At 32.2% G+C, this 27,872-nt stretch overlaps 1 protein-coding gene across 1 annotated transcript in view; it reads right to left on the reverse strand.

Moving 5' to 3' along the window:
• LOC127732201 (trafficking protein particle complex subunit 9-like) overlaps window positions 1-27,872 on the reverse strand; it is a 66,598-nt gene that overhangs the window by 2,204 nt on the left and 36,522 nt on the right. The window contains exons 12-23 of the mRNA XM_052241277.1: window positions 20,581-20,666; window positions 19,056-19,182; window positions 17,208-17,418; window positions 16,097-16,185; window positions 9,549-9,698; window positions 7,288-7,343; window positions 6,534-6,676; window positions 4,988-5,098; window positions 4,214-4,358; window positions 2,871-2,964; window positions 1,804-1,902; window positions 680-789 (exon numbers count right to left, since the gene is read on the reverse strand). Of these exons, the coding sequence (XP_052097237.1) occupies window positions 680-789; window positions 1,804-1,902; window positions 2,871-2,964; window positions 4,214-4,358; window positions 4,988-5,098; window positions 6,534-6,676; window positions 7,288-7,343; window positions 9,549-9,698; window positions 16,097-16,185; window positions 17,208-17,418; window positions 19,056-19,182; window positions 20,581-20,666 (1,421 nt within the window). The remainder of the gene's footprint in view (window positions 1-679; window positions 790-1,803; window positions 1,903-2,870; window positions 2,965-4,213; window positions 4,359-4,987; window positions 5,099-6,533; window positions 6,677-7,287; window positions 7,344-9,548; window positions 9,699-16,096; window positions 16,186-17,207; window positions 17,419-19,055; window positions 19,183-20,580; window positions 20,667-27,872) is intronic.

Below are 27,872 nucleotides of genomic sequence, written 5' to 3' on the forward strand. Positions count from 1 at the left end.
GACACTTATCTATTGTTAAAGACTGCATGTGGACCTAGTTAATTCTTTTTGTCATTGGGTTGCTGTCTAGTTGGCATGTACTCTTACATCTTATTTTATTCATACTTAATAAAATAAGAATAAAATGACTATTTGCAAACAGTTTACACATGTAAGATTTAAGTTGTCATATGTACAGAGTTTTAGGAACTGTACATTCAGAAATTATTGCATGCATTTATTATTGCCACTTTTGAAGAATGTACAAAAATGCAAGATTAACAAGTGAAACTGCGAGCTTCTGCTCACTGATAATACCCCCTCCGCAACTGGATAATTTTAATAGTGTAAAAATATGTAAGTGTTGGTAAACAGGAAGTTGTTGAGTGATGAATCTGAAAACGTATCACGTGGTATAGCTGACTTATATAAACCCTGAAACCAAATTTCAGAAATCCTTATGAAATAGTTCCTGAGAAAGATGCAACAAAAAATATTCATGGGAGGGATGGACGGACTGACGGATGGACAGATGGTAAAACAGTATACCCCACTTTTATAAAGTGGTAAAAATTCTAAACATATACAGATATATGTTTAGAATTCAGAATACAAGTTATTATTATTGTGATACTCCCCCAGTCGTATTATTTGCATTAATAAAAACCTCGTAATAATTTGTGAACCTACAGTAACTCACATTTGGCACTAAAAGAGAGTCTGTTCCCATTAATGTACACATACTGTCTATTTCACAATTAACTTTACTACAGCATGATACTTCAAGTTCACCTTCACTGGCTTCTAAATCTGGTCAAAATATATTAAACATAAATTGAATGCTCCACTTGTTAAACTTTGAAAACATAATTTCATTTCAATTTGCAAACATACAAAATTAATAAGTAGTTGTTATCAACTAAAAAATTTACCAACTGTCATAGAAAAATCATAGTTAAAAAAGTAAAAACATAAAAAAACGTTTGGTTTTCTAGTTCAGATTTTCCAAACATCCAATTTTCAGTGTACTCATATCTTTATAAAATCAACAAATGAAAATACTGGATTTGGTGTTTAGAGCACAAATTTTATACTGTGAGTACAGAGTAAATTTTAAGACTAACTTAGTAAAGAATTCTACTTTAACAAATGCTAGGCACAACCTTGCCCTTGCATTGAGGTGTCAGAAAATGTTCTATGCACGGATTCATTGTTTTTCTTCTTCTTAGGGTTTGTCAATTATGTATACTGTAATTATTTAGTTGATTTCTGTATGTGCCTGTCACAAGTCAGGAGCCTGTAATTCAGTGGTTGTCGTTTGTTGTTTTATATTATTTTGTACATAAATCAGGCCGTTAGTTTTCTGGTTTGAATAGTTTTACATTTTCATTTCGGGGCCTTTTATAGATTATGCGGTATGGGTTTTGCTCATTGTTGAAGGTTGTACGGTGACCTATAGATAATTTCTGTGTCAATTAGTCTTTTGTGGAAAGTTGTCTCATTGGCATTCATACCACATCTTCTTATTTTTATATGTAAGGATTTTGTGTCAAGAATTAAGTGCCAATCAGGCAGTGGTGAAAACATGACAAACAAAAACCCACTCACGTTGACATTATTTTATGTTCAAATTGTATAATCATGATAATGGTGCACGAATATAACATTTGTTTCCTTTTCCTGTTCTGGTAATTCAAGATATAATTTGGTTGAAATGCACTAGAAATTAACAATTACGAGGAAACTAACTCCATAATTTGCTGTCATTCTAACCAAAAATTATCTAGAGTTTCTCGAATTACCCATTTGTTATGTGACACTTACCTTCTTTCAAGGTCAGCTTAACATCCAATAACATCAGTCTACCAACCAATACTTCAGGATTACACGTATCTGTATACATTTCATCATTTATTCTAATATCTAAACAAAATGCAAACCTATGTTGTGAAATAGTAAAATAATCAAAATACCGAACTCCAAGGAAAATTCAAAACGGAAAGTCCTGTATCAAATGGCAAAATTAAAACCTCAAACACATCAATTGAATGGAAAACAACTGTCATATTCCTGACTTGGTACAGGCATTTCCTTATGTAGAAAAATTGTGGCTTAAACCTGGTTTTATACCTAGCTAAACCTCTCACTTGTATGACAGTCGTATAAAATTCCATTATATTGAAACAATGTGAGAGCAAAACAAACAAACATAATAGGTAAAATTGTCAAAAATGGGGTACAGCAGTCAACATTATTTTATAATCTTGATCACTATAAAAACAAATAACTATTTCAACAAAGAAAAACAAAATGGCATATAGACAAAGTAAATAAGCAAAATTGAAAGACAAGAATGACTTTCTGGACCATGTGTTGTTTGTTGTTGTTTTGTCTTTCTTGGTGCCTTTTTTCGGTGGAGTCGGATGTTAGTGGGTTCAGTTGTACTATTAAGTACTCATGTACTCACTTTTGATGATTTTAACGACTTACAAATATTAAAACTGAAATGTATTGCCAAAATCTTGTGGTGATTTTTCAGATATCTTTAGCTCTATATTTGGGAGGAATTCGAATATAAGATACTACAAATGTCAAAGACAGATTTGATCACTTAAAATGAGAAAAAATCCTATGAAAGTTCTGCATTTAGGGCTATTCCAGGGGGAAAAAAAAATAATGTGGGTGGGAGATGAACAACACTTCTTATACCTAATTACCCTCAATATTTTTATGTTCATTTGTAACAGAATTGTTTTTGCTTCCACACCTAAATGTATTACCCACAGAAAATACTGTGATTAACTCTAACTTACCCCAGGAGACCTGAGATACTGTGATGAACACTATCTTACCCTAGGAGACCTGAGATACTGTGATTAACTCTAACTTACCCCAGGAAACCTGTGATACTGAGATTAACTCTAACTGTTCAATAGTCCATTTTAGGTGTTCTATACTAGCTTTTCCACAACATGTTTCTGATGGCTATTTTTAAGTCAAGGTAATAATGTTTTGTTTTTTTCTAATATTATATACCTAATTCAGGCTTGTATAGGGCACTCTTATCATCTTCAAAACTAATAATTTACCTTATCCATATCATGCATATCAATATGCAATTTTTATTCAATAAGTAATATAAACTGATAAAATTTCAAAATTAAATGCTTCATAACAATTTTCCCCTTTCTTTTTACTGCCTTGCATAAAATAAACTGGAATCCACTTGAATTTACTGACAGAACGGAAAAAGTGTATAAACTACAAAACTGGTCGGTCATTCATTCCGTTTCTTACTGACGTATTTGTTTTGTTTAGCTTAAGATCTTTCGTACATTAATGTGATTAATATGTTAAACATTATTTTACTTAAGGATGGAACTGTTTTACTTTCAAAGTTGTATTCTAGTGATATCTATAAAGTATGGATTTCCCGTACACTCTCACCATATTTATTTTCATTTACACATGCTATTCGAACTTCCGGTTTAACAAACACAAGTTTCTCATTTTGTTGTTGTGATTTTGACTAATTTTAACACTCGTGAAGTGTTCTAGAATCATTTACAACTTCTAATTGATGATAGAAAACAGGTTTTTCCATGAAAATATCACAAACGATCACACATGATTTGAATTTACTGGACTTTCTTAAGACGTTTTCCAACAGTTACAAAAAGTTTTATTACCTGAATTCTCGTGGCGAGAAGGGTGATGCAGACAATGTACTAGTGGGAACTATACATGGCCGATTGCAGTAATCACAATACTTAATACATATCAGAGTCTAACATCTCAACTTGCAAAAATTGTAAAATTATTAAAGCCTTTCACATTTATATTTATTTTATTCATAAATGAACAAGTTGATATTATCTGGATGCTTTAGTGAAAACAGGTCACATAATTGACCTGAAATTGCCATTTTATAAATAGTTTTTGGACACAAACAGATATGAGCCAAGGCTATTTTACACACATTAGCTTCTTGTTAAACACTAATTTCAAGAATTTTGAAACCTTATTCAATTATGTGAATCAAAATTAAAACAAGATAAATACTAATTCCGAAGAACATTCTTAAAGAAAATATAATAACAGAATCTGATTGGCCCCTCATCTTTTCCCATTGATAAAAAAATTTGTTAAAAGTTTACAAATTTACTGTACAAGATGACATGTGATCTGTTTCCCTGACAACTTCATCATAACAGACCTACTATACAAAGGATACAATATTCCATCGAATGTCCACAAAACTAGCCAAGAATTGACTATAGTGATTGGAATGTCCTATATGTTTAATCACAGTGTTCTTCAGGTCTACAGAAGGCTCTGGCTCAGGAGGAAAAATACATCTTTCTACCTGTACAGATACCCTGTAATTATATAAAGTTGAAGCATGTAATATTTGTCATAATTAATCCCATATTTCATATCTGCAAATTTGTCACAATCAATCCCATATTTCATATCTGCAAATTTGTCACATTCAGTTCCATATTTCATAGCTGCAAATTACATGTTTTGGTGACCAGACAGTTGATAAAGTTAACAGAAAACACATTATAATGAATTTCTGATCTATGAATAAAAACATAATAGTCAAAAGCTGTAATTACAGAAATTTTTAAATAACTTATTTTTGGGACCAGACAGTTGATAAAGATAACAGAAAACACATAATTATGAATTTCTATACTATAATTAATAAAGTAATTATTAAAACATAATAATAAAATACTGTAAATTCAGAAATTTTTCAATTATTTATTATTGCTAAAATATATAGCCACAGGATAGGTCCCCACCCCCAAAAAAAACTCACTTTAAATTTTAGTAACATTATTTCTATGCAGCATTTGCTGGCATGGCAATATTTAACTATGCATTTGTGTCGATTGCTCAACATTTTTCAATTCTATACGCCACAAAATTTTCGATTTACAGAAATAAAAAATAAACTTAAGTGACTTTAATACTGGGTTTTATCCTTTTTTATCCATACCTTCTCACTTCTTCTGGTTCTAAGATAACATTTTGATCAGCAGTGTACTGTACTTCTATCTGATGACCACTCACATTCTTCACATCAAATACTAAAACACAGTGGTCAGGGCTGTAATATAAAAATAAATGTGTCATCAATATACTCGGACATAGTGATAATAATAAGAAATAATGATTAAGTTTTTGTTTAGTGTCCCGAAAGCACAATTGTAGCACAAATACATTGGTGTCTCAAACAAATTAGGTTGACCGATAAACAAAAATTATCATAAGGAATAACAAACAAATTTATTCCAAAAGATGAAGGCAAATTATATAAACTATAAAATTTTCAAACTTTGTGTTCAGTGAGTTTTTTTTTAATAAGATTGTAAAGCGAAATTAATATTGCCAATCAATATATGATAGATGTAATAGGCAGAATCAGGTAGGGCGAGTAGACAGTGTATGCCCAACCCTCCTATTGTTCTATAATATAACATTCTTAACAAGAAATCTTAAACAAAATTGCCTCCCTACGCTCTACACTATTATTTAATACCATGACTGAAATTTATGTCTCCCTTTACCTGAACCTTGGATCCACCTTTGGATGCTACACTCTGTTCTAAGCAGGAACCTATGTCAAATCAGGAATATAAGGACTGTAAAATCTGAACATATATTAAGCCACACTTAAACTTACACAGCCATGCTGATTTTGACCTCAGGCCTTTTCCACCACTTACACAGTGGCTTCACTCACCCCTCAGGCCTTTTCCACCACTTACACAGTGGATTCACTTACCCCCTCAGGCCTTTTCCACCACTTACACAGTGGCTTCACTTACTCCTCAGGCCTTTTCCACCACTTACACAGTGGCTTCACTTACCCCTCAGGCCTTTTCCACCACTTACACAGTGGCTTCACTTACCCCTCAGGCCTTTTCCACCACTTACACAGTGGCTTCACTTACTCCTCAGGCCTTTTCCACCACTTACACAGTGGCTTCACTTACTCCTCAGGCCTTTTCCACCACTTACACAGTGGCTTCACTTACTCCTCAGGCCTTTTCCACCACTTACACAGTGGCTTCACTTACTCTGCAGGCCTTTTCCACCACTTACACAGTGGCTTCACTTACTCCTCAGGCCTTTTCCACCACTTACACAGTGGCTTCACTTACCCCTCAGGCCTTTTCCACCACTTACACAGTGGCTTCACTTACCCCTCAGGCCTTTTCCACCACTTACACAGTGGCTTCACTTACTCCTCAGGCCTTTTCCACCACTTACACAGTGGCTTCACTTACCCCTCAGGCATTTTCCACCACTTACACAGTGGCTTCACTTACCCCTCAGGCCTTTTCCACCACTAACACAGTGGCTTCACTTACTCCTCAGGCCTTTTCCACCACTTACACAGTGGCTTCACTTACCCCTCAGGCATTTTCCACCACTTACACAGTGGCTTCACTTACCCCTCAGGCCTTTTCCACCACTTACACAGTGGCTTCACTTACCCCTCAGGCCTTTTCCACCACTAACACAGTGGTTTCACTTACCCCTCAGCAGGAAGAACATCCCAATTGACAAATATCACAGACGGTAAAATATCTACAGTAAAAGCTATGGAACAGAGTCTACAGAATCCAGACATTAATCCCTCTCCACCACTATACTGTATCTGGAGTGTTGTCTCAAAACACTGAAATATGATACATGTATTGAAATCTTGTTTTAAAATTATTAATACCATAAAGCATACCTTTATCTTTTAGTTTATAGTTTTTAGGTTTAGCTAGCTATAAAATCAGGTTTAACCCACCTTTTTCTTCAGAAAATGCCTGTACCAAGTCATGAATATAAAATTGTTTTTCACACGTTCCATTGGTGAATTACCCTTGATTTTGTCAGATTTTATAGACTTCACCTTTTTGAATTTACCTTACAGTTCAGTATTATTGTTGTACTTTTTTATGTTTGGATTCACCTAATATAAGTATCAGTTATTTGTCCATCACCGTCCTTCCTTTAGGTTCAATCACTTTGGAAAACATAAAACATTGTGCAGAACATTGTTATTATGAATAAAACAAGATGCAGCATTTATGTCGATGAGAAGGCAACCCAAAAACCCAGCTCAATTTAGGCAAACTAAACATTTCTAAACTGATTTGATTCTCGGTTTTGAACATTTTCAAAGGTCAAAGGTCCTTTTAAATGAGATTTTCAGGTTGCTAGCAAAACGCCTTAAGGTCACAGGTCGGAATTTGACCCAGTTTCTACTCATACAGCTGTATCCCTTGATGTACTTACCTTATGAACAACAGTGTCTTTTATCACAGCACTAGTATTTTCACTTACTTCACTACCTGTTAAACAAAAACAATTACAGAGTCAGTGCTGAAACCTTTCGTCTTTAATTTTTTTTTAATCTGACAAAACATGTAAAATATGCAGTTAAAAGTTCTCTTCTAATTTAAAATCTGGAATTTTACAAATGAAGAACACAAATTTTCTTTGTATTGAAATTAAAACACTTATTGCTTTTATCACATTTTTAAAATATGATAAATAAACTGCTTCACCGAGCGCAACTGGATATGACCGCAGAGGTCCAACCATGAATAGTTGGGGCAAAAATGGACACATTATTCAAGCTTGATACAGGTCTGAATTTGAATTGTAATTAAATATTTATATTTGACATATTATAGGTTTCTGACACAGAATAAATGTAGTCAAAGAACTTGAAATTGGTTACATGATTTGAATTTATATTCAATTGAAGATTTCTTGCTTTTGTTCAATACACTGTGCTGTTGCGCAATACTTAGTAAATCTGTTTTCAGACTATATACAAAGAATTAGCAAAATAAATTGTGACCCCTAATTTTTCTTTGGAAAATTGACAATTTCTTAAATCTTGAGGAAAAAATATTGACCCCCCAAAAAAAATACTTATACACAAGTTATTGTCCTGAAACTGGAAAAATGTTTGTTTTGGGCACCTTTTGGCCCCTAATTCCTAAATGGTTGGGACCATCACCCCAAAAACAATCCCAACCTTCCTTTTGTGGTTTTGAACCTTTTTCTTAAATTTCATAGAGATCCATAAATATATATGACAAAATTATGTCAATGAACTGATAGACAAAACACTTTCAGCCAACCAGAAGACGTGTTATATCCAAAATTAAATTATTCTTTAATCAACCTAATGCAAGGTTTTTTACAAGGTGGTACATGTAAGTATCCTTGATCAACCTAATACAAGGCTATAATTGTATTATATCTCTATGTGGTAGGTATCCTTTATCAACCTAATACAAGGCTATAATTGTATAATATCTCTATGTGGTAGGTATCCTTTATCAATCTAATATAAGGCTATAATTGTATAATATCTCTATGTGGTAGGTATCCTTTATCAACCTAATACAAGGCTATAATTGTATAATATCTCTATGTGGTAGGTATCCTTTATCAACCTAATACAAGGCTATAATTGTATAATATCTCTATGTGGTAGGTATCCTTTATCAATCTAATATAGGCTATAATTGTATTATATCTCTATGTGGTAGGTATTCTTGATCAACTTATACAAGGCTATAATTGTATAATATCTCTATGTGGTAGGTATCCTTTATCAACCTAATACAAGGCTATAATTGTATAATATCTCTATGTGGTAGGTATCCTTTATCAATCTAATATAAGGCTATAATTGTATAATATCTCTATGTGGTAGGTATCCTTTATCAACCTAATACAAGGCTATAATTGTATAATATCTCTATGTGGTAGGTATCCTTTATCAACCTAATACAAGGCTATAATTGTATAATATCTCTATGTGGTAGGTATCCTTTATCAATCTAATATAGGCTATAATTGTATAATATCTCTATGTGGTAGGTATTCTTGATCAACCTAATACAAGGCTATAATTGTATAATATATCTATGTGGTAGGTATCCTTTATCAATCTAATATAAGACTATAATTGTATAATATCTCTATGTAGTAGGTATCCTTTATCAACCTAATACAAGGCTATAATTGTATAATATCTCTATGTGGTAGGTATTCTTTGCTCTCCAGATCAAAACTGATCTACTTGTGTAAAAATAAAAGTAGAATGTGTCTGAGGAGACGAATGGTCCCCCTCAAGCTTTGCAATTTTCAAAGTTAAAAAGGGGCACAATTCTAAAACAGTAAACTACTCACAGCCCGAATTCAACTCTGTCTGCGTGTTCTGGTTCTTAGCATGTGTATGAGTTTCATAAATTTTGGATGAGACAAACTAAGTTAGAGTGAGGAAACTAAAATGGGACGAACGGAAGGACAGAGAGACGGAAAAAAGGACGGAAGGATGAACAGTCCAGGGTAGCACTTAATGCCCCTGTTGCCTACAGTGGGGGCATAAAAATCATATACAATATAAAAGAAAAGTTCAGATAGGAATACCAGTGCTGCTTAATTCTATGCTTAATATAGACCTCTCATTTGAACCGTTTATGTTAACATTTGCAGACCTAAATATTTAAGAGGTGTGTTTTTATCTTTCTTACCTGAAGTAGATGAATGTTTACTGAAGGAAGACAGAAGAAAATCAGAATGACCAGAAACACACACACTAAAACACATCTTCTTTGATGACTGTATAGGTAGTTGTGATTTTATGTTATCTGAACACCAGTTAAATATCTTGGAGAAATACACTGCAAAGAGAAAAATAATAACTGTATAGGCAGTTATGATTCTATGTTATCTGAACATCAGTTAAATATCTTGGAGAAATACACTGCAAAGAGAAAAGAAAATAACTGTATAGGCAGTTATGATTCTATGTTATCTGAACACCAGTTAAATATCTTGGAGAAATACACTGCAAAGAGAAAAGAAAATAACTGTATAGGTAGTTGTGATTCTATGTTATCTGAACACCAGTGAAATATCTTGGAGAAATACACTGCAAAGAGAAAAGAAAATAACTGTATAGGTAGTTGTGATTTTATGTTATCTGAACACCAGTTAAATATCTTGGAGAAATACACTGCAAAGAGAAAAGAAAATAACTGTATAGGCAGTTATGATTCTATCTTATCTGAACACCAGTTAAATATCTTGGAGAAATACACTGCAAAGAGAAAAGAAAATAACTGTATAGGTAGTTGTGATTCTATGTTATCTGAACACCAGTGAAATATCTTGGAGAAATACACTGCAAAGAGAAAAGAAAATAACTGTATAGGTAGTTGTGATTCTATGTTATCTGAACACCAGTTAAATATCTTGGAGAAATACACTGCAAAGAGAAAAATAATAACTGTATAGGCAGTTATGATTCTATGTTATCTGAACACCAGTTAAATATCTTGGAGAAATACACTGCAAAGAGAAAAGAAAATTACTGTATAGGTAGTTGTGATTCTATGTTATCTGAACACCATTGAAATATCTTGGAGAAATACACTGCAAAGAGAAAAGAAAATAACTGTATAGGTAGTTGTGATTCTATGTTATCTGAACACCAGTTAAATATCTTGGAGAAATACACTGCAAAGAGAAAAGAAAATAACTGTATAGGTAGTTGTGATTCTATGTTATCTGAACACCAGTGAAATATCTTGGAGAAATACACTGCAAAGAGAAAAGAAAATAACTGTATAGGTAGTTGTGATTCTATGTTATCTGAACACCAGTTAAATATCTTGGAGAAATACACTGCAAAGAGAAAAGAAAATAACTGTATAGGTAGTTGTGATTCTATGTTATCTGAACACCAGTTAAATATCTTGGAGAAATACACTGCAAAGAGAAAAATAATAACTGTATAGGCAGTTATGATTCTATGTTATCTGAACACCAGTTAAATATCTTGGAGAAATACACTGCAAAGAGAAAAGAAAATTACTGTATAGGTAGTTGTGATTCTATGTTATCTGAACACCAGTTAAATATCTTGGAGAAATACACTGCAAAGAGAAAAATAATAACTGTATAGGCAGTTATGATTCTATATTATCTGAACACCAGTTAAATATCTTGGAGAAATACACTGCAAAGAGAAAAGAAAATAACTGTAAAGGCAGTTATGATTCTATGTTATCTGAACACCAGTTAAATATCTTGGAGAAATACACTGCAAAGAGAAAAGAAAATTACTGTATAGGTAGTTGTGATTCTATGTTATCTGAACACCAGTTAAATATCTTGGAGAAATACACTGCAAAGAGAAAAATAATAACTGTATAGGTAGTTGTGATTCTATGTTATCTGAACACCAGTGAAATATCTTGGAGAAATACACTGCAAAGAGAAAAGAAAATAACTGTATAGGTAGTTGTGATTCTATGTTATCTGAACACCAGTTAAATATCTTGGAGAAATACACTGCAAAGAGAAAAGAAAATAACTGTATAGGTAGTTGTGATTCTATGTTATCTGAACACCAGTGAAAAATCTTGGAGAAATACACTGCAAAGAGAAAAGAAAATAACTGTATAGGTAGTTGTGATTCTATGTTATCTGAACACCAGTTAAATATCTTGGAGAAATACACTGCAAAGAGAAAAGAAAATAACTGTATAGGTAGTTGTGATTCTATGTTATCTGAACACCAGTTAAATATCTTGGAGAAATACACTGCAAATAGAAAAGAAAATAACTGTATAGGTAGTTGTGATTCTATGTTATCTGAACACCAGTTAAATATCTTGGAGAAATACACTGCAAAGAGAAAAATAATAACTGTATAGGCAGTTATGATTCTATGTTATCTGAACACCAGTTAAATATCTTGGAGAAATACACTGCAAAGAGAAAAGAAAATAACTGTATAGGTAGTTGTGATTCTATGTTATCTGAACACCAGTTAAATATCTTGGAGAAATACACTGCAAAGAGAAAAGAAAATAACTGTATAGGCAGTCGTGATTCTATGTTATCTGAATACCAGTTAAATATCTTGGAGAAATACACTGTAAAGAGAAAAAAAAATAACTGTATAGGCAGTTGTGATTCTATGTTATCTGAACACCAGTTATAAAATATCTTGGAGAAATACACTGCAAAGAGAAATGAAAATAACCGTATAGGTAGTTGTGATTCTATGTTATCTGAACACCAGTTAAATATCTTGGAGAAATACACTGCAAAGAGAAAAGAAAATAACTGTATAGGTAGTTGTGATTCTATGTTATCTGAACACCAGTGAAATATCTTGGAGAAATACACTGCAAAGAGAAAAATAATAACTGTATAGGCAGTTATGATTCTATGTTATCTGAACACCAGTTAAATATCTTGGAGAAATACACTGCAAAGAGAAAAATAATAACTGTATAGGCAGTTATGATTCTATGTTATCTGAACACCAGTTAAATATCTTGGAGAAATACACTGCAAAGAGAAAAGAAAATAACTGTATAGGTAGTTGTGATTCTATGTTATCTGAACACCAGTTAAATATCTTGGAGAAATACACTGCAAAGAGAAAAGAAAATAACTGTATAGGTAGTTGTGATTCTATGTTATCTGAACACCAGTTAAATATCTTGGAGAAATACACTGTAAAGAGAAAAAAAAATAACTGTATAGGCAGTCGTGATTCTATGTTATCTGAATACCAGTTAAATATCTTGGAGAAATACACTGTAAAGAGAAAAAAAAATAACTGTATAGGCAGTTGTGATTCTATATTATCTGAACACCAGTTAAATATCTTGGAGAAATATATGGCAAAAAGAAAAAGAAATTGTATGTAAATCTGAGATTCAATGTTATTTAAACATTTGTTAACAAAATTATACATCTTTTAGATTAAGAAAAAAAATATATTTGTAATGACAGTTGAAATTTCATTTATAATACCTAAGATCCATATAAATACATTAAATGAAAGTACAACCATACAGGGTTTCCAAGATTATCTGTTTCTCTGCATTCAATCTCATTTTACATACACTACCCACCTGATTTTGTCATAATTTTAAAGCTTTTTATTTTGTTCATGGATTTCTTAAAGCTCTCTGTTGCAATTTTAGCAAAATTAAGGCAAAACAAAGTTATGAGTCCATTTCATATGTACTTCACAGACTGTGCAAGACCCTCATGGGTAGTCAAGTTTATCAAGTGTAGTAGTACACACCTGTATGTATCTTTAAATCTGACATTTATTCACATTGTATTTTTGTAAATAATTACATTACATGTATGATTCATTAGAATCCATATTTTTGATTGGCTGACCACAATCGCGAGGCACTTCATTATCATATCTTATTTCTGTATAATATACAACAGCTAAGACTACACATGCTATCCATGACAATATTAAGCTAATGCTTTGAAAAACAAAGGAAAAGCTTGATCTAACTCTTAATTTCATGGTTGTGGCATAAAAATGTAATTATAAGACTTGAATGCTTTTGGAATTAATATTGATTCACTCATAAGGTCTTTGCATCGGAAATAAACACATTTACTCTAAAACCAGTTGTTGGCATGATACGGGTTATGTTCTTCTCATATATTTTATGATGGCATGATACTAATCCCCTAACAGGAGGGATTGTACTTGATTTTCATATGATGAAGACATAATCTTTCAATCAGTTCAATTGAGGTCTGGAGCTGGCATGTCAGTATAACTGATGGTAGTCCTTTGTTAATTTATTTATCATTGTCATTTTGCTAAGTTTCTTCTGTTACCTATTCTGACATCAGACTCAGACTTCTTTTAGACTGAGTTTTACTGTGCTTATTGCTGTGTGTTTGTTTATTCTAAATTGGCTAGAGGTATAGGGGGAGGGTTAAGATCTCACAAAACATGTTTAACCCCGCCACATTTTTGCGCCTGTCCCAAATCAGGAACCTCTGGCCTTTGTTAGTCTTGTACGTTTTTTAATTTTAGTTCATTTATATCTTTCTGAGTTTAGTGTGACATACATTTTCATTGAACTAGTACACATTTTTGTTTAGGGGCCAGCTGAAGGCCGCCTCAGGGGGTGCGGGAATTTCTGGCTGTGTTGAAGACCCATTGGTGGCCTTGGGCAGTTTTCTGCTCTTTGGTCGGGTTGTTGTCTCTTTGACACATTCCACAATTCCATTCTCAATTTTATTCTATTCATAATTTTATATGGTTGTAAAACATTGAGGTTGCACCCATTTTTAATATGAAGCACAGCAATGTACTTCAGTTAACGCTTTAACACCCCAATAAAATAATAAAAGAAGCATCAATTCAATCACCAATCAAGCAAATGAACAAAAGTATTAACTCCAACAAAAAATAAGCCAGAAGCTATCAAAAAAGGTTGGGATTTCAAAACTAACTTACATGTAAAAAATTCGTAAGGGTTCCGCGGTACCCAGTGTCTCGCCTACTTTTGCTGTTAATCACAGGCTCAACAAAAATGAGATGAGGAAAAAATTTAATAAAAATATTCCTCTCGATACAATTTTTTTGTTGTAAGAAGCTTCTGTCCAAGTTTGGTAAAAATCCAGGATAGTTTATGAATCTAATAAATGTTTTAAAAAATTTAATTGCAGACTGTATCTAATGTTAACTGCAAGAAAAACTTTCATAGTTAAAAGTCCATTTATAAGTAAAATATGGATAAACAAGTACAAAATTTTAATAAAAATTTCCTTCTAGATACTAGCTTTTGATCATAAACAAACTTCTGTCCATGTTTGGTACAAATCCAGGATAGTTTAAGAAAGTTATTAAAATTTTAAAAACTTTAACCACAGAGTGAATGTAATGTTTCCTGGCAGAAAAAATAAGTCCATTAATAAGTAAAATACGGAAAAACAGGATTTTTTTTTTTTAAATTTACTTCTGGATACTATCTTATGATCATAAACAAGCTTTTGTCCAAGTTTGGTAGAAATCCAGGATAGTTTGAGAAAGTTATTAAAATTTTAAAAACTTTAACCACAGAGTGAATGTAATGTTTCCTGGCAGAAAAACTAAGTCCATTTATAAGTAAAATATGGAAAAACAGGAATTTTTTTTTAACAAAATTTACTTCTGGATACTATCTTATGATCATAAACAAGCTTCTGTCCAAGTTTGGTAGAAATCCAGGATAGTTTAAGAAAGTTATTAAAATTTCAAAAACTTTAACCACAGAGTGAATATTTGTGGTTGACGCCGACGGAATGTAGGATCGCTATGTCTCGCTTTTTTGACAAAAGTCGAAGGCTCGAAAAAAAACAAGCATTCTGAGAGTATTGCATGGCAATACACAGTCCCCTACCGGCTAAAAATTAATTGCACTGGAACAATATGCTAACTTGATCTATAACTTGTCATGGTGTAATTTATATAACAAATATCAAGGCAATATTTTCAAGCAAGATGACAAAAAGTGTGAAATCTGATTACTTAAGTGAATTTTCTAAGTCCAATGACCATAACTCTGCACAAAATCATCAGACCGGAACAAAATTCGAACTTGGTCAATATCTTCAAGCATGATGACAAAAAGTGTGGAAAACTAATTTTGTAAGTCCAAGGACCATAGTGCACAAAATCATCAGACCTTAACAAAATTTGAACTTGATCTGTAACTTGTCATGATAAAACAAAATACCAAATATCAAATCAATATCTTAAAGTACGAAGAAAAAAAGTGTGGAAAACTGATTTGCCGGACTGACGGATGGACGGACGGACAGACAGACACACACACAGATGGAGTGCAAATCTAAAGTCCCCTTCGACTTCGTCAGTAGGGGACTAATAAACTAAAACAGAAAATTGTGTATAACTGTTGCAGCACTTTTGTAGTATGTCTCAAAAATGGTGAGGGGGCCTCGGTGGCCAAGTGGTTTAAGTAGTTACTACTGTAATCACTAGCCAGTCAACACTGAGGTTGTGAGTTCGAGCCTCGCTCGTCCGGGTGCACTCGACTCCAATCTTAATTTAGGATTGTCAGTTTTTCTATCCAAGGTCGGTGGTTTTCTCCAGGCACTGCGGCTTCCTCCATCAATAAAAACTGGCCGCCACAAAACAGCCCAAAAGCGGTGCTTAAAAGTGGCGTTAAAACAGCAAAAATCAAATCAAATCAAATCAAAAATGGTGATAATTTTTTTCCTGTACACTTACTCTTCTCTTCAGATTTACACCTAAGTTTGACTTCAACTCTCTCAACAGGCTGAACACTAGTGTTGTGAACTGTTATCAAACATTCTTCACTGAAAATTAAATAAATTGTTATCAAACATTCTTAAATGACAATTAAATATATCTAGTAAGTTTAAAACTATGTATACTTGTATGTGCCTGTCCCAAGTCAGGAGCCTGTAATTTAGTGGTTGTCGTTTGTTGATATGTTACATATTTGTTTTTCATTCATTTTTTTGTACATAAATTAGGCTGTTAGTTTTCTCGTTTGAATTGTTTTACATTTGTTATTTCGGGGCCTTTTATAGCTGACTATGCGGTATGGGCTTTGCTCATTGTTGAAGGCCTTACGGTGACCTATAGTTGTTAATTTCGTGTCATTTGGTCTCTTGTGAAGAGTTGTCTCATTGGCAATCATACCACATCTTCTTTTTTATATAGAATACTTAAGATGAAATAAAACATACTTTAAGATACTATTAAACAGCTTGTTTATAAAATATTGTATTCCTGTAAATTCAGAAATTAATGCAAGGTTTTTATTAATGCGAATAATGCAATTGAAAGAGTATCCCATTAATAAGAACTCGCATTCTTATATCTGATACATATAACTGTATGCACATTTTTTCTGAAATTGCAATAATTAATCTCACGTTTTAGTCCTTTCTAAAAAATTCGCAATAATAAATGCGTGCAATAATTTCTGAATTTACAGTAATTAGATTCTTATACACAATTTTATTTTCAAGTACTTATCATTTGTGGTAAACTTAATATGTTTTCAAGCAAAAAGTTTTGCCTTCGACTATGAACCCATTTTAACTATTTGTAATAATTAATGGATTTCATATATATTTCAAACTATTCCAACATTTAACTATTTGCCAATGATTTGACAGTACATGTATTTACTATTAAAAAAATATTTCTTAGTTTTATCAAGATTTTTTTTCATCCTTTTTTAGCCCTTGCACATATTTCATCATATGAATTCATCATAGATGTTGTGGGTCTTTTTTTCTTTGGTGCCTACCTTCAAATCATTTAAGAATTCTAAAAGACAAAACATCCTAGCTACCAATAAACTTACCTTTGACCTGCATATAAAGAGGCAGAAGCAGTCGTCACAACATTCGCACCATCTGATTCAGTAATAAACATGGCTGACTGAGGAAAAGAGGATTTGACTTGAACATTTGGTAATGGAGGTATTATTTCAACTTTTGATTGTGTTTCATGTAAATGAGGAATGTCTTTTAATCGGCAGTTACTGTGGACACCATACACTAAAGTTGTGTAACCTGGAAAAAAAATGGAATTTACATGCTGCTGTATGTACCTCTTCTGATATAACTGATATTTTTATATATTTCATTTAATCTTTATAGATTTTAACAATGCACTTTTAATCATAGTATCTATGATGACATTATCCAGTGTGATATACTATTTTTCCTCTTGAGACAGTTAAATAAAAAAAAAAGAACAATTCTGTGGTTGAATCTATTTCTCTAATGATTTTTATAAAGATATGGAGGCAGATCTAATCTTATTTTTCCCTAACCATATGAAAAATTCGTAAGGGTTCCGCGGAACCCAGTGTCTCACCTACTTTTGCTGTTGTCTATGTTTTCAGTGTGATAGGGGAATGCACATAATAGATTTACAGTTAATGAAATAAAACGTTTGAAATGTATGACAAAAATTATGCTTGTAAACTAGAGGCTCTCAAGAGCCTGTGTCGCTCACCTGTATTTACTGATGCTTTGGAAATCATGTAAAATAAGGTTAAAATCATAATAAATAGTATTAGATATTAGATATTATAATGATATCTAAGATAATAACAAAAAACTGCAAAATTTTTGTAAAATTACTAACTCAGGGGCAGCAACCCAACAACAGGTTGTCGGATTCGTCTGAAAATTTCAGGGCAGATAAATCTAAATCTGATGAACATTTTTGCCACCTGTCAGGTTTGCTCTAAATGCTTTAGTTTCAGAGATATAAACCAAAAACTGCATTTTACCCCTATGTTCTATTTTTAACCAAGTCGGCCATGATGGTTGGAAGGTGGGGTCATCGGACAAATTTTTTATAATATTGCATGAATTTATGATGTTATTACCTGATGCATGTGCATTGTATTGTCAATAACAGCCAATATTTATGGAACAGAAGTATTCTTCTTTCCAATAAATAGCTAAAAGTTTACATTTTAACAAATTGGTAAAAATGCTATATTTTGGGGCCAAAAGGGGGTCTTACCGGGCCTACTCCTTTGTTTATGAATCTAGTAAATGTTTTAAAAGCTTTAACTGCAGACTGTATGTAATGTTAACTGGAAGAAAAACTAAGTCCATTTATAAGTAATATACGGAAAACAGGAAATAAATTTTCACAAAATTTCCTTCTAGATACTAGCTTTTGATCATAAACAAGCTTCTGTCCAAGTTTGGTAAAAATCCAGGATAGTTTAAGAAAGTTATTAAAATTTATAATAACCACAGAGCTCGAGTGAATGTAATGTTAACTGGCAGAAAAACTAAGTCCATTTATAAGTAAAATACGGATAAACAGGATTTTTATTTTTACAAAATTTACTTCTGGATATTATCTTATGATCATAAACAAGCTTCTGTCCAAGTTTGGTAGAAATCCAGGATAGTTTAAGAAAGTTATTAAAACTTCAAAAACTTTAACCACATTCCGATGACGGAATATAGGATCGCTATGTCTTGCTTTTGCGACAAAAGTCGCAGGCTCGACAAAAAGGATCCTGTTTTTTCTCTATTGTTACGTCACAATAATGAAGTAAGGGGAAAGCATGACATCATTCAATAATCAATTTTGCTTTGTTGCAGGAGACAAGATATAAAAATCTTAACTGAGATGCCAAGTAGTGGCAGCAAATGGTTATAAGGTGTTATTATCATACCTAATATATTTAGTTCTCCGTGAGACTTTGGTCGACATAACATTTTGACTAGATAAGGTCCAGATTCAGCAGGTATCACTGGATTAGTAGGGTACATCTCCATTTCTACACCCTCTATCAACAAACCCTATAAAGAATAAAAAATCATGTCTGTAAATTGTAAGTCTATAGAAAAACAGTTTTTCGAAACATTAACCTATGAAGTATGACACTGTCACTCATCAGTGATTGTCTTTTGCCATATCATGTTTTTCTTCCTTTTGGGGAATTAGCTGTGTAATGGATCATCTTTCATATAGTCTCTGTTTAAATTAATTCACTACTTTTGTAGACTCTTGGGGATTTAGAAAATAGTCTTATCATTGATGACCACATGTGGCCATCTAGATATCTTTGTTTACTGTTTGGTTGCTGTCTTATTGATGTAAACTCAACATCTCCATGAGAAATACCAGATGGTTACAGTCTTCGCACTCAACCACAGGCCCACCAGCCCAGGCTTGTAAACTTCTGTCGGGCCTGTAAAAATCATCACCACAGGCCAAAACAATCTAACTAAAATTTTCTTAAAACTCAGCTTCGGGTCTTTAGATTCAAAAGTGTATTGTGAAGATGGTGGTTAAAAATACACACATACACGTCACTAACTATCATCATTTTAGCTTTTCTCTCTTCTTTTTTTCAATTTCTTTATTTTCCTTAATTAATATGCCTTACTATTATCACATTTGAAATTGTCGGTAAATATTTCCATGCATTCAAATTTAAATTGCAATACTGTGTTCAACGAATTACAAATTTTCTATAGGAATGTATGCAGACTTTATCAAAACCATGAAATTAAATATCCACGAAAATGCAAGTTTTCCTCAATCCACGAAAATAGGTACCCACGAAAATAAATGAATCCACAGTATACTGTTTACTGTGGAATCATTATTATTTGAGGGATATCAATTTTTGTGGATTTCATGGGTACAAGCTAACCTCAAATTTAAATGTTCAACAAAGTACGTATTTTCTATAGGCTTGTATGCAAACTTTTGTAAAATCAAGAAATTAAATATCTATACTATAAACTATCTCTTGCATAACTCTTAAAGCTGTTTTCCTTATGTTAGCAAGTTAAAGGTTTGATTGACTTGCTTGCTTTGTTTGTATAAATGTTTGCTCAAGCATTGTAATTAAGATTGACATCTGCTATCAATAGATAGCGGGGCTTCAACTTGTATACATTGCTTAACTTCCAAAAACATTTATAAGTATAATGTATACAAGCTGAAACCCTGCCTATCTATTGATAGCGGATGTCAATCTTAGTTACGATGTTTGAGCAAAAATTTATACAAACAAAGCAAGCAAGTCAACCAAGTCTTTAACTTGCTAGCATTAAGAAAACAGCTTTAACATAAAACTAATTAACCACTTTCAAGAAAACTGGTAAGTGAATAGATGAATTGTTCTGATTGTAAACCACATGTTTTTAGATATATTGTACTAAAGCATGTTTATGAAATCATCATACCATTTGCGTAATTTTGAGTTCTTCTGGCATAGGGTTAAATACTTGTAAATGCACTTCACATATGTCTTTAGCTACCCATCGGAAATCTGAAAATGAAAACATTCACATGTATTTACAAAAAATGATTAAGTTTTACCAACATACAGACATATTAGAATAGAAAATATGCATATCAAAAACAACAAAGCTAACGAATGATGACAACGGACAACATGATTGGATGCCTGATGCCAAGTGATAAGAGTAATAGAAAAGAAAGGATATGGGATATCCATCTAGGACACAAAACCAGTACATGCACAGCAAAAAAAAACAATGTCCATAAACTAGAGGCTCTCAAGAGCCTGTGTCGCTCACCTGACTCTACTTTGGTTTTAGAAATCATGTAAAGATAGATAAAAATCATAACAGATACCCAAATAATGATTGAGGCCAAATTTTGATTAATATTGGTCCCGTTATTTAATAAAATATCCTGGTGGCCATCTTGAACAGTAAATCGGCAACAAAGTAGCAGCACTTGGTCAGCACTTCATAAGGAACATTCATGCCATGTTTGGTTTCATTCCATTCAGTGGTACTCTAAAAGAAGACATTTGTATGTATTTCCCATAGGGTCCTATGTTAAACTAAGCCCCCCCCCCCTAGCGGCCATCTTGGATGATGGATCGACTGCAAAGTAACAACACTTGGTCAGCAACTCATAAGGAACATTCATGCCATGTTTGGTTCAATTCCATTCAGTGGTTCTCTAAAAGAAGACAATTGTATGTATTTCCCATAGGGTCCTATGTTAAACTAAGTCCCCCGCTGTCGCCCATCTTGGATGATGGATCGGCTGCAAAGTAACAACACTTGGTCAACATCTCATAAGGAACATTCATGCCATGTTTGGTTCCATTCCATTTATTGGTTCTCTAAAAGATGACATTTTTATGTATTTCCCAAAGGGTCCTATGTAAAACTAAGTCCCCCGCTGGGGGCCATCTTGGATGATGGATCGGCTACAAAGTAACAACACTTGGTCAGCATCTCATAAGGAAGATTCATGCCATGTTTGGTTTCATTCCATTCAGTGGTTCACTAAAAGAAGACATTTGTATGTATTTCCCATAGGGTCCTATGTTCAACTAAGTCCCCCGCTGGCGGCCATCTTGGATGATGGATCGGCTACAAAGTAACAACACTTGGTCAGAACCTCATAAGGAACATTCATGCCATGTTTGGTTTCATTCCATTCAGTGGTTCTCTAAAAGAAGACATTTGTATGTATTTCCCATAGGGTCCTATGTTAAACTAAGTCCCCTGCTGGCGGCCATCTTGGATGATGGACCGACTGCAAAGTAACAACACTTGGTCAGCATCTCATACGGAACATTCATGCCATGTTTGGTTCCATTCCATTCAGTGGTTCTCTAAAAGAAGACATTTTTATGTATTTCCCATAGGGTCCTATGTTAAACTAAGGGATCATAGATTTATTCTTACGAGGATGCTCCGAGCATGCTTGGAGGATGCTCGGAGCTTTTTAAGTAGGCTCTTTACAGCAGTTTATGTGACAATAATTATCATGATCCATTAAGATGTCAATCAAATCTACACCACTTCTATAATAAGGAAAGTAAAGCATTATAGAGGAAGCTCAATTAACACCTGTGTAAACATCTGGTCTATTAAAATACATTTTGCATGAAATTTTACAAAACTATAAAATAGAAATATAGACATTCTTCAACAGTACTGTGTAATGCTTGGAAAGAAATCTCAAGTCTCAACAAAAAGTAAAAGTCATTTAATATTTTCTTATTATATTTAATAATCATTACTTTTTTATAATAAACACTTCTCAAATTTTATAATTAGATGATACTATTTAAAAATAAATATGCTACATAAAAATTATCAAGACACAAACAGCAGTCAGGTGTCGATACTAAACAAGTTATTTTTTTTAGTCACTTATATAAGTATTTTTTTTTTAACTATATAATATTTAAACTCAATAGTTATTTTTAATGTCAAATGAAGCATGGACTAAATGTATATAAGAATTTTTATATCATTTAATGAAATAAAATTTAGTATTTACCCAATTTGAGATGAGTATAGAGAGGTAACTTTAAAAATAATGACAAAAATATTACTTTTATAAATTATTTTATACAACTTCAAAAAAATTAGTATTTACAATTATTTAAGGAACATATATGTAATTGTTTTTGATTAATATTCAATTTATAAATAACTTCAAGTTTTAATTAAATCACAAGGTTCCATCTAGTTATATCTGTCTATCTCTAAGATTTTAAGGGGAAATGGTATTTTAATAGCCACAAGAGGCCAATCTTTGACCAAGAAGTGTGGCATCAGAAAGGTAATTAGTGCTTGTGAAGGATTTAAATAGTTTTATATTTCATGGGGAAAATAACCAGATGTCTGTGAAAATTTGTTAAATCTATTAAAACCTGTATGAATGGACACCTATAAAAATAATATTAACAGAAGTTACTTATTCATGATATAGAAGTAATATTTGAAACAGCCTCATTTTCCACATTACTTGTGTAGGTAATTTTGAAAATTACTTGTTAAAGTAGTAATGCCCCTAACTAAACAATGGAAATATGTTTTTTTCTTTAAATAGCAAACTAAGTTCTTTAACAGAACATTATGGCTACTTTATGAAAAGATGTAATTCATTCGTGAAACCTGGTTTGAGGGGGTAATACCACCATTGTTATCCCTCTAGTATGTCTATCTTTAATTGATTTTTTTTTAAATTGTGCGGATTTAGCTTTGTTTTAAATAAAGAAATATATGGTATGAGTAAAATTATTTTCCCCCTATAAGTCTTTGTTTAATTGTTATATTTCAAAAAAAAAATGTACAGAATTTATCCATGTTTTAGATAAAGAAATACTTGACAAATAAGTTTTATCCTGTCCTGTATTACAGTAAAATATAACATAACTTTTCAGTGCATATAAGAAAGTAGACATCACCAAAAGTTAACCAATCAAATCCTCTCCCCCTTTTTTCCCTGTTTACAAAATAAAATATTTTTATTACTTTGAGACACCCAAGATACATGTTTACGACTCAAAACAAAATTTTCTGCAATGAAATGGAGGGTTCATTCCCCTCAACTGTAAAAATAAATGGAATATAAAAAAAGATCAATCCTTTTTCGCATGAAACTGAATAAACTATGTTTTGGTAGTATGGTTATAAATCAATAACCATAGTTTGTGTCTTTGATGACTTTTATATTTTCATTTTGTATAGTAAAAATTTAAAATATATTTATATTTCAAATATAAAATTTTAGTATTTTTTTGTATCATGTGTATTGAAATAGAATGATAATTATTAAGAACCCATTTTCTTTCTATGCAGACTTGATACCAAGCATTGTACAGTAATATTGAAGAATTTCTCATCTATTTTATAGTTTTGTAAAATTAAAGCAAGATTTGTTTGAATAGACCAGATGTTTTACACAGGTGTTAATTGAGCTTCCTCTATAATGCTCTACTTTCCTTATAATAGAAGTGCTATAGATTTAAAAGTAATATGTTTGTCATTATTTTTATAGTAACCTCTCTATACTTATCTAAAATTGGGTAAATACTTAATTTTATTTAATGAAATGATATAAAAATTCTTATATACATTTAGTCCATGCTTCATTTGACATACGACATTTAAAATAACTATTGAGTTATTAAATAGTTTAAAAAAATATATACTTATATAAGTGACTAAAAAAAATAACTTGTTTAGTATCGACACCTGACTGCTGTTTGTGTCTTGATAATTTTTATGTAGCATATTTATTTTTAAATAGTATCATCTAATTATAAAATTTCAGAATTTTTTATTATAAAAAAGGAATGATTATTAAATATAATAAGAAAATATTTAAATGACTTTTACTTTTTGTTGAGACTTGAGATTTCTTTCAAAGCATTACACAGTACTGTTGAAGAATTTCTAATCTATTTTATAGTTTTGTAAAATTTCATGCAAAACGTATTTGAATAGACCAGATGTTTACACAGGTGTTAATTGAGCTTCCTCTATAATGCTTTACTTTCCTTATTATAGAAGTGGTGTAGATTTGATTGACATCTTAATGGATCATGATAATTATTGTCACATAAACTGCTGAGAAGAGCCTTTTTAAAAAGCTCCGAGCATCCTCCGAGCATGCTCGGAGCATCCTCGTCAGAATAAATCTATGATCCCTAAGTCCCCCGCTGGTGGCCATCTTGGATGATGGATCGGCTACAAAGTAACAACACTTGGTCAGCACCTCATAAGGAACATTCATGCCATGTTTGGTTTCATTCCATTCAGTGGTTCTCTAAAAGAAGACATTTGTATGTATTTCCCATAGGGTCCTATGTTAAACTAAGTTCCCCGATGGCGGCCATCTTGGATGATGGATCGGCTACAAAGTAACAACACATGGTCAACACCTCATAAGGAAGATTCATGCCATGTTTGGTTTTATTCCATTCAGTGGTTCTCTAAAAGAAGTCATTTGTATGCATTTCCCATAGGGTCCTATGTTAAACTAAGTCCCCCGCTGGCGGCCATCTTGGATGATGGATCGGCTACAAAGTAACAACACTTGGTGAGCACCTCATAAGGAAGATTCATGCCATGTTTGGTTTTATTCCATTCAGTGGTTCTCTAAAAGAAGTCATTTGTATGCATTTCCCATAGGGTCCTATGTTAAACTAAGTCCCCCGCTGGCGGCCATCTTGGATGATGGATCGGCTACAAAGTAACAACACTTGATCAGCACCTCATAAGGAACATTCATGCCATGTTTGGTTTCATTCCATTCAGTGGTTCTCTAGAAGAAGTTCAAAATGTAAAAAGTTAACGCCGACGACGGACGACGGACGCCAAGTGATGAGAAAAGCTCACTTGGCCCTTCGGGCCAGGTGAGCTAAAAAGTACTTTTTTTAATAAGCCCAACATCACCATACTTTAAGCTAGTTTTGCACTTTGAACAAACATGCCAAAAAGAAATATTTTAAAAAGCTCTAAATACATGGTGTAGACTGCAAAATAATGGACCATTATGAGGATCGTAATGGGAGTACCTTCATGACTGTTGTGAACATTCAATAACGCGGTTTTACCTTTGTGTTGACGTAACGTCGTTCCCGGCAAAATTGGCAGTTGCCGATTTAGCGTTACGAAATTCCGCCAACATGTGGCATTCGAATAACATCTTTGTTTTCTAACTTGTTATTAATCCTACATTTCTTTAGTTACTTGTGTTTATATGCTTTATATTGATAAATCGGTGTCGAGACGTATGAAATCGTGATTGCTTTCTTTATAATCCAATATTTACGTATGTATTGACAGTGATTTATATGATTAACCTTGACCAGTAGCGACCTATTTTCTTACGCGCAAGGATAAGGCGTGCTAAGGATTATAAAAAGGGGATTTTCCGAATAGCAAAACGAATTTGAACTCATCTTTACAGAAACTTAATAGGTAAATACTTCACGCACGAAAATCACAGAAAACCGTTAAACATATTGTACTTTCATTCTTTGTAGTTATTTATAGTAATAATAATAATTTCTATTTCTTGAAATAGTAGTTTAGTTGTTATTTTATTTAGAAAACCTGGCTAATGTATTTCGAAAAGCTATTGAATAGAATAAATATCTACAGACTAAAGGTATTGTAAGAAAGATTGAGAACAATCGTTACACTGGTGGCAGCGAATTTAGTTTTCTTTTTAAAGAAAATTTTAAGAATCTACGTGAATATTTTATTAGGCACGCAATTGATAAGTAAAAATATTTTAAATTGTTACTGTCCATATTTGTTTACACTTAAAAAAAAAAACTGAACATAATAAAAAAGGACACTTCAACAAAAGGTGAAAGAAGAGAAAAGTACAGTTGGTGAGATTAATCAAGCTTATAGTATATCTTTCAGTAGTTTTAAATTCAACAAGGATAAATATAAATCCAAGTTGAAAAGAAATAATATAGTTAATCAAAATCTATGTCAACAAGGATAAATTCTTACCCAAGTTGAAAAGGTTATAATTATTAAATTTGAGTATATATCAACAAGGATAAATATGAATCTATAAGTTGAAATAAAATAGTTAAGGGGTATACATCAACAAAGATAAATTCTAATCTAAGTTGAATGTTAAAAGATAAAAAAATTTAAGTCAAATTTCAACAAGGATAAAATAAAATCCAAGTTGAGCTAGATTAATATTGAATACCATATTCAATAAGGATAAACTTTAATCCAAGTTGAGTTTTAAAGTTAGGAGTCTATTTTTAACAGGAATAAATCTGAATCCAAGTTGAATAATAATATTAAAACCATAATTTTTTCAATAGGGTCCAGTTGTAAAATTTATAGTTTATTTCAAAGTTGTAAATTAAATAGTCCATTTCATAAGCTTTTTTTACAACAAGGATAAATATAAATCCAAGTTGTAGCTATAATAATTTTTCGATAGAGTCGAAGTTTAAAAAAAAAAAATTATAGTCTATTTCGAAGTTGTAAATTAAATAGTACATTTCACAAAATAAGTTTTACAACAAGGATAAATATAAATCTAAGTTGTAGTTATATTTCATTAAGGTCAAAGTTGAACGTCTATAGTCTATTTCAAGTTTGTAATGTATATAGTCTATTTCACAAAGTAAGGATAGATTTATAATCCAAATTGTGTTTTAAAAGTAAGGCATAGGAAATTCTTTATCAATTTCAACAAGGATAAAATTTAATCCAAGTTGATTGATAAATTGAAACTCTTGATTCCATTTAACAGTCAAAAGTAGGATGTATAATTTGAGAAATAGACAACCTAGTATGTCTACGGGATCAATGTCTTTAGGAAGGGGAAGAGGAAGGGGATCTGGAATAAACCCACCAAGTAGTTTAGCCATTCCCAACCATGCCATATCATCTGGGAATATGGAGGCCCATTTTTCAGGGGAATCTAGAAACTCTCATGATTATTTTAATGCAAGGTTTAATATCCCTGAATTCAGTAATGGGGAGACAATAAATAAGTATCCAAATATATTGCCTACTTCAATTAATGAAGGAGAAAGGGAGATAACTCATTTGACTGATGAAAATCCTTGTACCATGGATCATACTATCAACTTACCTGTTATAAGTAAAGAAATTGAGAATAACACTAATCCGTTCCTTGTTCCAACTCAAAGTCGAAGTGATAGCGCTTTAATTTCAAGATCTACCAATTCTGATAGTGATGAGCT

Source organism: Mytilus californianus, unplaced genomic scaffold (assembly GCF_021869535.1).
Source record: "Mytilus californianus isolate M0D057914Y unplaced genomic scaffold, xbMytCali1.0.p SCAF_22, whole genome shotgun sequence".
Taxonomy (NCBI): domain Eukaryota; kingdom Metazoa; phylum Mollusca; class Bivalvia; order Mytilida; family Mytilidae; genus Mytilus; species Mytilus californianus.